General features: G+C 37.1%; 1 protein-coding gene across 1 annotated transcript; it reads left to right on the forward strand.

Annotated features, from left to right (window-relative positions):
• Positions 1–5,413: 5,413 nt before the first annotated feature.
• On the forward strand, positions 5,414–7,081 carry LOC134841822 (carbohydrate sulfotransferase 8-like). The gene is made up of 2 exons (XM_063857861.1): positions 5,414–5,666; positions 6,216–7,081. The coding sequence occupies exons 1-2, from the start codon at positions 5,414–5,416 to the stop codon at positions 7,079–7,081; spliced, it is 1,119 nt and encodes a 372-aa protein (XP_063713931.1).
• The last annotated feature ends 6,368 nt before the right edge of the window (positions 7,082–13,449 follow it).

A 13,449-nucleotide genomic window follows, 5' to 3' on the forward strand; every position in this document is an offset into this window, starting at 1 on the left:
TTTCGTGGATATAAGCGACAGAAAAACTGTCGTATGTGCTGAGAGGGGTGCTGCGCAAGCAGTAGCGTGTTTAGAGGTAGCGACGCCCTCCCTCCCCCTTCAGAGATTCGACTATCTGCCGACCCAAAGGGTTCCCTCGTTGTACTATTTTGAGATAAGCATTTTTGGCTGACTGACCTTAATTTTTTGTCAAAACTTTCCACAAAGGGCCTAAAAACTTCTTTTCAAGAGTCGATGGACGTAGTCCAGACTCTCATATAGGTCGTGACGTTTTCATCATTTTTTTTGTTTCCTTGCTCTCAATGACTCTTGTCCAATTGTCTGATGGCTATGTTTTGGCCTGTTTTTTTACTTTACTTTCGGCTCGTGTATTCGGTCGGAATAGGTTCCTAAATTTGATTTGGAAGGTACCAAAAAAATCAATTTGGTTGACCAATAAAAAAGGTCGAAAGCCCGCCGCCCTCGAGAAAATCCTAGATCGGCGCCTATTATTAACTCTTTTAGTTTTCCTTGAAATACGTAAAAATTACTTTATCTTGGGCACCAGATTGAGGACATAAGATCGCTAGATCTATCGTATGACATATGTTTCGGGCAAGGCACAAACCTCTTGTTATATTGACTTTTTAATTTCGGTTCTCAATTACAACTAATTCCAGTATAAAATGACAAAAGGGAACCAGAATTTGACTGCAATGATGTTTGTACGGAAGTACGTTAGCTGTATTAGCGGTCCCTCCTAACTTGAATTTGTTAGCAGTAAAAATAGGTAAAACAAACTTTGTGTTAATCGTCTATTGAAATAGTTTGCTGAATGAGAAAAAAATTTGGATTTTTTTTTTGCATTTGAAAACATGGGAGTTCTGTATATTCATTTTGATGGTGATTAGTTTGCAATTGAAATGACAATGATTTGAGAAATTTCAGCTCAGAACCCGCACACAATTTTTCTGGTGTTCCTCTCCCCACTTTATTTTACCCCTTATGTTTGCACATCCTGCTTTATAAACCTGTAACAAGACAAATCCACAACAATTTAACCCCTTTAGATACCAATAATTTGCCTCAAATTATGTCTTTTTTCAATCAAACTAGTATTCTAATTAAATGCACCATCAAGGAAACGCAAAAACTACGAACTGGAACTGCTCCTAATACCAATCTCATAAATGTCGATCAACAGTAAATACGGTTTCAGACCTTTTTATTGAAACGAGGGGTAAAAATCGTCACGGCGATTCTATGTGAAAACCTGATAACTGACTAATTTTGAAACAAAAGTTGGAAAATCTGAGTGACAGTAATACCCCAACCGTCGGAGTCGCAACTAAAATTCAACTCATTAAAGACAGTATTAGCCCTCAACTAGCTCTACCAAGCAAAGAAAATTTAATTCGAACTGCACAATGAGTACGCAAGCAACGAGAACATGTTTTACCCGTCTTCTCAGCAACCAAAAATTTCAAAATAATCGAACTGTTCAAAAATTTTCAGATTTGAAGTGGAGAAAATAATCACACGAGGATTATTTTATTCGGTGACCCTGAAACGCTGCGTATGCTTTAAAAAGCAACTTTTTGGTTAGCTGACGGAGTTTTCAAAGTCACCATGAAAACGTTTTATCAACATTTATAATATCATTGTATAACTTTGTAATTGATCTATATAGTATACTTGATGATCTCTTAAGTAGAACTTTTTGTATCAATTCTGTAATCGGTTTTGTATATCATCGATTGGATGTTTTGTGACTAACTCTATGCGTACTGCAGTGTTTTGAAAAAAAAAACGCTGTTTTGTTTTCGTTCTCACAGTATCAAAATTGTTCATTTCAGAAATTTCTGCGTGCCATTTCGGATTTTTCGCTCTAATAATAATTTTTTTTGCTGTTAGGTATGAAGAAAAAATGTGATTGCTATTCTTGACCTTCATCATGCAAAGTTTTATTTTCCTGACTTTATCGCACCTTAAATTTAGTGAAACAGTGTATCTGCAAAAACTCGTCGTTTTTGTTTTGAAAACAATTCTATCAACTGAAATAGTTGTTGTTGGATGTGTACTCTGGGTTAATCTTGAAACGGCCTCATGATTTTTCCTATATAATCATTTGTACCAAGTTAAATTTTAAACTGCATATGTAATTTAACTTCTTTTCAACCTCAATTTTTTACTGATTCGAAAAATAATGTCTTGAGCGTACATTTTGAACAATTTATTATGTGTAAATCAACCGCTTTAAACCTTTACTTTTTGAGTTGAAAACAATAATAAGGCTTTAATAATCACAAAAAAAACTAAAAGTTACAAACAATAAACAAATTTTTTGCTTCCTGCAAAAAAAAACGATTAAATCATCTTTAAATGTAGCAGCAAGTTTCACTTCTTTCTAGTCTTAATTTTATGGGGATTATTCAAAAGTGTCAAGATACAAAATTGGCGAAAATTTTAAACCAAAATTTAACTCGCGTTGAGGAAGTAAGCAAAAGTGATTTTTTCCCTTTTCTAAAGTTTCGTTTGGCGAAAGGGGGAGGAAGTGGTGACGAGGCTTACGTGGTTAACGTCTACCTTATTTTGTTGTTTGGTTTATATAAGTCAAAAATTCTCATTCTTCACGACACAAAGGGCTTCAATTTAATAGATCACTCGCTCGCTTTCATCCGAGGTTTGTTTGTGAAATCTGGATTTCTGCGAATGGTCACAAGCCAATGTAAATCGCCTCAAAATCTTCAGTCTAAACAACACTCGACATTTGAATTGCTTTCTTGAGACTAATTTTATGAAAGTAACTATTTAGGCTAATTTTCTTTAAAACCAACTTTTCGAAACCACAATTAATCACAAGGCTAACTATTAAACAGTTAAAATTGTTTATCCAGACATATACAGATCGATTCGATCATACACGAGCTCCATATCAATTGTTGCGCAATTGATAAATTCTAGACGGCGGAGCTTTCGATTGTTTGCGTTTTCCCAGGAGCGATACTCATACGGCGTTGTTGACCTTGCTTGGCGCAATTTGATCATTATCGCATTGGTCCGATTGTACAAGAGCAAGACGATTTTACCTCTAGCCTAAACCAATTCGTCGGCTAACATAAAACGTTCAAAAATAGAGCCAGTTTTTTAATTGCTGTTCTTGCCGACAAGAAAATAATATATTTGAAAACTATGGAAACACATTTTTCTTCGCATAGTTTACCAAAAAAGTAAGCATTCAGCCGTAATAGCCGCAAAGTCTAACGAAAGTGGAAAACTTTCAAAGTGAGGGAAGGGAAGTAAAAAACGATTAAAAAATAAACCAAATGCACAAAATTGTCTTTCTTGTTATTCTGCTAAAAAGTACAAAAGCAATACATGAAAAACTTCTCACAAGATTTGGTTCACATGAGGTCCGAAAAATCCAGATTTGCCTATTATTTTCTCTCCGAATAGTCGCAAACATTTTTTGATTCCTGTGAGCCAAAAACTAAGTAATTGCCGGAAGAATTTTGCTTGCGACAGAGGAAAAAGCCAATAAATCCTGATTTTTTACACTTTTATACGCCACATTCCTTTTCGAGATACTTGACTGCTATTATATAGTTCCGAAAACTGATAAAACTTTTGCTCATGGATGCCGGAAGAAAAATTTTGATCCCGATTAGCCAAAAAAAAAACGCTTTAAGCTACAGTGCTTATTTAATTTACCCGTTCAAAGTGAACAAAACTTGACAATTAAAACGCGTGTTTCCCAAATTGTTTGACTTTTGACATTAATGATGAGAACTAAAGTGCATAGAACCTTACGATAATTTTTATGTTGCAATTTACCTGGGTAATTTTGGCTTTTTAGTCAATCAAAAACTACGCAAAATCAATTGAGTCAATTGAAGAGCAAATTATATCAAATATAGCTCCTTATACAGCCCAACAAAGTTTAGAAAATTATAACCACCAAAAATCTTTATAAAAGAATTTAGAGTTTTAGAAAAGTATAGTTTCCCAAAATCTATATAAACGAATGTTTTTGTTTGGTAGCAAGAAAACGTAATTTGTCCTACATAAAATCCTAATCTTTGACTGAAAACAATTTTTAAACATTTTGCGCAAATGTTTCGCTGTTATACTCATCGAAAAATTTGTTGGACTTTATAAGAGGCTCGCTTGATATTACTTGCTTATCAATTTACTAATTAGATTCAGCATATAATTTAATTGAATAACAAACCAAAATAACCCATTTTTGAGTTAAAATTTTGGCCGCAAAAGTTTCAAAATGAATTGCACTATAATAACTCTTTAAACGTTTATGCAGCTTTAAATGTCATCATTTTTGTCTAAACTCAACCCAATTTGAGAAAAAAGCGTTCTTAAAATCAAATGTTTTTCAGTTTGTCCGGATAATTTAAATCAGCCCTGCAGTACAATTTTCAAAAAAATAAAAAGATAAACTTTTAATTGTATAGCAGAAAATAAACAAACTCTCACAATACGTGTTCAGTATGTTCTATTGCCACCCTTTTCAAAAACTAGTGCTATATTCTAACCACTAGTGTTATTTTTTCCTTATGACTAGTGTTATGAACCAGAACAATTTAGAAAGAAAAAGTTGCGTGTTATCATGAAAACATTTCAAAAGAGAATGTAATAAGTTCTTCAATTTTTTCACATGTGTTTCATGCCAGATAACCAATAGCTTATAATGCACTCGAACTTGGTTCACATCTTGTCACTGCGTGTCTCGATTTCTCCACAAAGTTTCTCGATACAAACTTGTGAACCCCACTATTAATGCGCTCATTTTTGACAATTAGTGGTAATGCGCTAACTTGTAACAAAATTGACCAAAAAATTTAAAATCAATCATATTGCTTAAATTAAAATTTTGATACTATTGAGAAATCTTATTTTATGGGTTCGATGGTTTCATAAGGTTGCGGATCTGATTCTACAGATGAATTTGTACAAAAATATGCACTAACACGAATTTTTTTTTATTCCTTAGAAGCTTGTTTTGTCGATTTGAAGCTGTTAAAGCCTGGTTGCTCCAATTTAGGACTCGAATTTCAAAATTAACAAACCTTGCAGTAGTGCTCTCTGCATTCTTGAAGTTTTGTTTAATAAATCAAGATGCGTGGCATTTAGCATCCAGCAAACAGTTCAAAGTTGGTATCGCAACATTAGTGCATAGATCTCGCGCGAGTGTGCATGAAACTAGGCGCTAGTTGCTCGATGCAACTATAAAGTACGCTCTAGATAATACAGTCTTTTACCGAACAATAATTTCATGAAATCACACATTTCCATTGCTCTGAAATGTGATATTCATTTTTTCACATTGACTTCCACTTGTTTAAGTGGTTGCTTTTGCTTTCCAAAATCTGATTAGATTTTATTAAATTTCCAAAAAGGACAAAATTTTTTTCGTGAAATGAATTCGAGAAGAAAACTGGTTCTTTTGATTCTAACTTACTTGATCCTTCTGACATGTCACGTGAACTATTTCTACATGAAGACTCACTCGTTTGACTCCCTCATGAAGTATCTAAACTGGGGAGCAGGAAAAAACTCAAAGAATTCTGATGATGTGTATGCTGAAAATGGATGGATAAAGGACAGTGGGGTGAAAAAGTGGGGATTCTTCCCTGAAAACGAAACTTCAGTAGACGTTGAGGCTGTGCTGGGTAACAAATTTTAATTTAATCAGCGACAGTGGAGCGCAGAGCCAGCGAAGCGTGTTCTTGATTGGTTATTTAAAGAAATAGGATTTGTGATGACCGTTTGCTTCGTTTTTTATTCCGAGAAAATTATAGATCAAAAATTTTACACTAAAGTCTTCACCTGTAGTCAAGTTGGACAAAATCAAGTTCGTCACAAAAAAACATAAACATATTAAAGCTACCTTGAGAAAAACTTCCATTATCGTTGTGTAGAGAAGAGAACTGTTTTTTAAACTTACAGGGAGGGAGGGAGGGGGCGTGTGAAAAAAGGTGGCGTATTTTTTATGAATTTTTTGGAGAAATTTTATTTTAAAAAATGACGCCCGTTTTTTTACTCCTCTGTTATAAAAAAAGTCTGAGTAAGTTTATGTATGATCCCAGGTAGCTGCTTGCAGGAAACTATAAATATTTTGCTTTCTGCAGAAAAATTTGCATCGGTGTTTCCCAATTTTGTTGATCAAAAAATACTCAGTGCTTAACTCCTAGCTGACAATAAGAGAATTGAAATTTCAGCCCAGCGACTATTCACCCTGCAAGAACACTGCGACAAAAACTACTCACCAAATAAAAACGGGTTTGTGCCCAGAAACGAACTTTTAGAGCAGTACAAGAAGAAGCACGGAGATGCAATAAGTGTACTGTCGCCATACAATTTGTACGAATGTAGGATTGCAAAAACTGGCACAACTATGCGATCAGTTGTTTTGTGGAAGGCGTTTCACGGGGGACAAAATATTCACACTCATCATTACCAGCACCCTTCCGAAGATCTAAAAGTGCCCAAACTAGACTGGTTTGACGCCGAAAAAATATCATTTATGACTAGACACTATTTGGGTGTTATTTTTGTACGGGAGCCACTAATGAAAATTGTATCATCTTACTTTAGCAAATTTTGCAATCCAAAATGGAACAGAGTATACGCTAAAAAGTTTGGATTTGACGCAAAATACAAACCAACGCTAGGAGAAGTTCTGAGAAAACTGGCCAGCGGTGAAAATCTACCTCTATATTCGACCCACGACGACCATTTTATGAGTTATTTTGACAAATGTGACCCATGTTTATTGGAGTACGATTTCATTGGTCGCTTTGAAACTTTGCAGAGGGATCTGAAATACCTCATTTTTAATAAAACTTCTCTCCACGAAGGGTTGAGCAGGCCTGTTGAAGATGCGCCGTACTCGGGCAAATTCGAAGACTGCCGCTATTCAATTGACAACCCCGAGGCCTATCGAGATGTGTCAATTGAAGATGTGAAAACTCTGATAAAAAACCATAGACAAGAGTATGCAGCTTTTGGGTATGACGCGGAAGCTACAATTAAATACTTCAAAGACAAAATTCTTGATGTGCAAATAGAGTTGGGCGACGATTGAAGTTGAATCAGCCGAAAAAAATATTGCAAAATTTTTGTCAAAACTGAAAATATCGAGTGAATTATAACGGTCGTCGGCAAAATCATTTGAACTTCATACAGTTTAAAAGCTGTGAGCTATCCATGTACCGTGTATTCTACTTTTGTGTATTTTTCTTCCATGTACCGTGTTTTTTGACTTTTGTTTATTTTTCTCATAACAGGAAACTATATGTTTATTTTCTGTGTTTAATTCTGTAGACTATTCAATGATATGATTTAAAAGTTGTTATAAAATGAAGAAACTCTATCATACAATATTTGATCCCGTGCTCAAATGTTCAGTAGCACCAATTCAAATGTCAGAACCATCGCAGTTCCTAATGATGAGATCACGGGCGGAATTGGGGGGGGGGGGGGGAGGGCGGGGGCGGAACCCTCTTTTTTCTCAGGGATTCGTCCACCTCCCGACCCAAAGGGTCCCCCTTTGTACTATTTTGAGAAATCCATATTTGGTGACAGACCTTGAAAATATTTCGAAGAGCGCCTTTGGCGCCAATATATACTAATTTTGAGGGGGGAGCGCGCGCCGGAAAAAAAGCGGTTTTTTTGGTCAAAAATTTTCAAAAAAGTGTCTAAAATTGCCTTTTTAGGCCTGTTTTTTATAATTTTGCCTGCGGCTTAGAACGTTTGGCCAGGGTGTTTTTAATGCTTTGGGAGAAAACCCTAGATCCACCCCTGGATGAGTTTAATGAAAAAACTGACTTTGTTTAGAAACGGACTGTTAATGAAAAAGACTATGCTTAGACAGGCCTGATAGTTTTTCAAAGATCCTCTCCGAATAACACAAACCATAGCAACACTGGATTTAGGGGGTACGCCCCCCCCCTCAGGGATTCGACCCCCTGCCGACCCAATGGGTCCCCCCTTTGTTCTATTTTGGGATATCCATTTTTGATTGACTGACCTTGAAATGTTTCTAGAGGCGCCTTTGAGGCCAATATACGCTAATTTTGATAGGCGTCTGCGCCACGTTCGCCTTGGTCTGGAAAGTTGCGCCGATCTCGCTTTGGTCTGCAAAGTCGCGCCGTTTCCGCCTTGGTCGCGAAAGTCGCGCCGTCCACGCCTTGGTCTGAAAAGTCGAACCGTCTTTGCTAGAGTCGCGCCATGGTTGCTTCGAGGGTCGCACAGCATCCGATCCAAACCCAAATTGCATAGTCGCGCCGAGAGTTTGAGTATCGAAAGTCTGGGCCTAAAGTCTGGAAAGTCTGGAGATGAGTCGCGCTGCATCCGCATTAAGACCCAAATTGCATAGTCGTGCCAGGATTGTGAGTCTGGAAAGTCTGAAGATGAGTCGAGCCGTGGGTCGCGAAAGTCTGGACATACCAAAATTTGATCGCGAAAGTCTGGACATACCAAAACTTGGTCGCGAAAGTCTGTACTGACCAAAATTTGGTATGCCCAGACTTTCGCGACCCATGTCCAGAATATGTTGACCAAGTTTTCGTATGTCCAGACTTTCGCGATCCATGTCCAGAATTTTGCGACCAAATTTTCGCAAGTCAAGACTTTCGCGACCTACGGCGCGACTCATGTCCAAGCTTTCCAGACTCAAACTCTCGGCGCAACTATGCAATTTGGGCCTGAGTCCGGATGCGGAGCGACCCTAAAAGTCTGTACATGATACTAAATGACATCATTTTCAGTCACATATTTAAGTTTTCTTTTGTCAGTGCAGAATTAAATTGGAGAAAGGGTTGCCTGATTGCCTGGATTCTCAAAATGCATGGAACTAATTAACAATAAATGAAAAACAGCAAAAAAGTGACCATCAAGAAGAAAAGCAGAGTCTGTATAGCTGCATATAGATATAAATATATAGTCACAAATCCACACCAACTGGGCTAATACTACCGACCCAAGAAAAAATCTAGAACATTGTCGAAACAAAAGCTGGATCAATTAAATTTTTTTGAATGAAAGTAGAGTTCTTTTGAAAGTCGTGATCTGTGTGCAAGCAGGATTTGATAGGTGATTAAAAATAACAAGAATTTGAACCTCTGATGATGAACACAGGCTGTCACTAATGACTTGAAGTCCAGTAAAGTTTCCAGGAATTAAGCAAGTTGGAATCTCGGATTTAGTATCATCGAGAAAATACATTGGCGGAAAAAGCAATCCAACCCTTGAAAAAGCCACCCAACCTATGACAAGAAAGCTTCGAGCAAAACTTAGCGGCAATTGTTTTTCTGCATAAATATGTAAATTGCCTGTATGTAAAAACTTTATTTTATTTCTGGATTTTTTTTATATTAGAAAATTGATGGAATAGTAGGTTGAGGGGCGGATCTAAGATTTTCTCGAGGGGGGGGGCGGATTCTCAAAAAAAAAATTCAATATACTGTCGATTTTTTTTAGCTACCCGATATCACTATATAGACCTTATTTGACCAAATTTTTTGCGCAGCAGGCAAACTTTGAAAAAAAACAAGCTAAAAAAGGAGTTTTTAGGCACTTTTAGAAAATTGTGACCAAAAAATTGTGTATTTTGGGCGCGAGCTCGCCTCTGAAAATTATAATATGTTGGCGCCAAAGGCGCTTTTGGAATAACTTCTGGTCGGTCTTAAAAGAGTACTAAACGGAGGACCATTTGGGTCCGCAGGGGGTCGAATCCATGAGGAAAAAGAGGCGCCGTCAGCCTCTCCCATAAATCCGCTACGGAATCAGTTAGAGATATGCTAACTTATGGAAAGCACAGCGCTTCACTATGAAGCCGGTATGCTTTAAGTTGCTGGTACTAATTTTTTTATTTTTACTGATTGTTGTGTTAATTTTTTGCTTAGCAGCTCTAATATTTTATCTACAAATCTACAGAACGTGTTTTTGTATCTACAAATTGAGCCTCTTTGAGTAATTTATTTTCAGATTTTTCCAAATATGGATATTTTGATGATATTCACAGCAAAAACAACAATTTCCAGGAAAGTCAACACGCTTCAGCCAATCCACAGACCGACATTCCCGCCAAAATCAGTGATGAGCTGGGTCAAAGTGTACCTGGGTCGCTCTTGAATTATCTCGAAGTTCAGGTTCTGGAAAAACACTTCGCGACTCTAGCAAAATTGCCTCTTATTTCCTCAGTCAAGTCTTCAATTGATGCATTCGCATTGGACAAAGTGGCGTCCAGAAAGTGCACAATTCTTGGGGAAGTCGTGTATTTCCTCAGTCGCTGTATTAGGTAGGGAGTGTAATGTATATTGGGCCAATGAGCGCTGGATGCTTCTTTCGTGTAGAATTCGTCATCACATGCTGGTCCACAGGGGCAGACGAAGTCGTTGTTGCGATAGGCTTTGTTCACCGCTACTTGGCACTCTCGTGCAGTTTTATTTCCCGATGAACACAATGGTATGTTATCTAAGGAGAAATCAACATATGAAAATCAAATAATTGCTTTGAAAGATTTCAGAATTTTAAGACCAAATTATCTAATTGTACAAAATACTGCGTAACAAAAAAAAATTGAAAACTTGTAGCCTTTGAGGGAGGGCTACAAACCGTAGCACCAGCTCGATGCCGAGTTACCGTCATTCGCTGGCAAATCGAATTTTAATCAAACAGAAAGCTAATCAAACAGTGATGGTTTAAATTATCAATGTCGTGGTGGCCCCTTAAACTTTCATGGTCCTAAGGAGAGGGCCAAGGAAGAAAAATATACAGACTTGGCTTAATCAACCATTTGCTGCCGCCAGATTTAAACATCAATCTTAAGCGTATTCGTTGATTTTACGAGTTTGCATGTGGACGAATATTGTAATTAATTAATTAAATCAAATGCCTATTTTTTGACGCCTAAACCAAACTAGACAACAAAGACATAATTAAAAATCATACAAAAAACAAAGGATCAAGTTAACATCCTTCCCCCCTCCCCTCAATAGACCAAGTTAAGACCCTCCATGTCCACACCAGCATTTAATTTATATTGAATTTGCTAATTGCTACATGTATAATGCTGTATTCTGATTGGCTGAAAATTCTCAGCTTAGGACCAAGTTAACATCATCCCCCCAAATGGCTTTGGGGGGAGGATGTTAACTTGGTCCCAAAAAATTTCCGGGAGATGGGTGACAGAGGCAAGAGGCTGATGTTCAAACTGTTGAAACTATTTACAGTTTAAACAGCTTAGGTTCAAACTGTACCTCAGGGATTCAACCCCATGCCGACCCAAAGGGTCCCCCTTTGTACTATTTTGAGATATCCATTTTTGGCTGACTGACCCTAAAATTTTTCTAAAGGCGCCTTGGGCGCCAAAGTATTCTAATTTTGAGGGTGGAGCGCACGCCGAAAAAACGCTATTTTTTGGTCAACATTTTCCAAAAATTGCCTAAAAACGCCTTTTTTGTTTTTTTTTCAAAAATTGCCTGCGGCACAGAAAATTTGGATAAAATGGGGTCTTCATAGTGATTCGGGAGAGCTCAGAAAATCAATTTGGTCGATCTAAAAAAAAGGTCGACAAAATTTTCGAAAATTTTTCGATAATCCGCCCCTCCTCGAGAAAATCCTAGATCCGCCCCTGATCAACACTATATAAAATCAATTGCCCTTTTTCGTGTATTCTAATTGTTGCTACCTCGCCGCAATAGTAAGCTCAGATTTTTAAAGAAATTGGAAAATTTCAGCAAGATTACCGGGCCGAAATAGTCACTAAATTTTTTCGCCGCATCGATAAAAATTTGGCCTTTCTCGGCGGTCTCGACAATTTCAGGTATGTTTCGAGCATCTCAACCAAATTCTTTTGCCATTCAAACTCTAACGATGTGTTCGTTCAGATCGTTGCGATTGAATGAACTCGTTTTCACAATTTTGTTGAAGAATAACACGTTCTTATTATTCATTGGAATTTCCTCGCACTCAGATTGTGTTTTGTACTTCGCGTACCGTTTTCTTCCTCATACTACTTGTTATTTGCCATTTAGTTGATGGAGACCTCGCAAGTTTTCGCAAAATTCCTTCTTTTTGTTCGTTGTTGTTTCCATATTTTGAACTCTTCATGTCTGAGTTCTACTGGCCGCTGCCTCTTCCCCGGTTTGAGACGGTTGTATTGATCCGTATCTTTGGTTCTGTACTATTTGGGCCTCTGCTATTGAGTATCATCTTCCATTATTTTTCCGACCATTAAAAATGGTGAATAACTTTGTTTTCGGGTGTGTTTTGGTATTTTTGTTTTCCACGAAAAATTAGCTACCACAAATATTCATCGGACTGGGTTGAGTGATATATCATATTGAAGCCCTTTCAGTCGTGATGATTCGAACGATGTAAAAAAAATTCAAAAAAGATTTTCCCAGTGTTGGGAAAAAGTTTTGATTTTTCGTCTAATTGCGTGCGAGTGAGCAGGCTTACATTAGCTAAGGCTATTGATGCCCAGATTCTCTTTTCGGATTATCGCCAATTGAAAATGGTCGCTTCCTTGGGCTCAGCAATGTGGCGGCTCCATGGTATGATTCGGCCAGAACGAAAAACTTACCCGCAACTTTGATTCGTTTGACTGCGCCATAATATAATATTGGAAAACTCTAACTAGGTTTGTACAAACTATGTACAACTAAACTGAAAGAACAAAAGAAATAAGGAATGTGATGAATTAAACTGTTTGTTCTAAAATTAACTTGAACAGTGAATGATCGACCGATGGTAAAATCATAGAGTATGTTGACTGCTATCTAATCGATACTGAAGGTCAAAAGAAAAGATTATTAAAACAAGTCGCAACATTTCTCAAGAGGAAAATTTTTTAAAACTACCGAATAAAATAAAACTAATTCTATCCACACCTGTTTCCCCCTTCAATGTAGGATGATCAAAATTAACACACTGCACGTGACTTGAAATAAGGATTCTTCAATGGAAACTTTAGATTGTACGGAGTTGTACAAATTGGGTGAAATTACAGATTTTAAAATGATGGTATCTAAGCTAAAAAACAAATCTAATCTGCCAAGTGTACAGCTAAAATCTACAATACACATTTAACTAAGCAAAAAACAAATTAAAAATAAATTCAAAAAATTCAAACTTCGAAGAAAGTTATATGGTGGAAAGTTTTAGTTGAAGTTTGTGTCAAAGCCATCTAATCTCTTTCTAAGGTCTGAGTCGATCGTTGACATTTTTTGCTCGCATAGCCCGTATCTTTATTGCTGGTTGGTGTTCTTAGATGAAATACCCGGTTGAATTCCTGGGTGAAATAGATAAGATTGTCTGCATAGACGTCGATTGGACTCGATCCGATGAAACAGAATTTGATGAGGACTGTGGTCTCGACTACAAGCGATCGTTTTGGTGGGGTTCGCAAATCCGATGTTGATCAATATGTGAAGCGGATACGAGTTG

The sequence above is a fragment of the Symsagittifera roscoffensis genome, chromosome 3 (assembly GCF_963678635.1).
Source record: "Symsagittifera roscoffensis chromosome 3, txSymRosc1.1, whole genome shotgun sequence".
Taxonomy (NCBI): domain Eukaryota; kingdom Metazoa; phylum Xenacoelomorpha; order Acoela; family Convolutidae; genus Symsagittifera; species Symsagittifera roscoffensis.

Bases quoted from the DNA above. Each gene is read 5' to 3' on its own strand.
- LOC134841822 (XM_063857861.1), top strand. From the start codon at position 5,414: ATGAATTCGAGAAGAAAACTGGTTCTTTTGATTCTAACTTACTTGATC. The intron at 5,667-6,215 runs GTAACAAATTTT...TTGAAATTTCAG, and splicing joins AGACGTTGAGGCTGTGCTGG to CCCAGCGACTATTCACCCTG.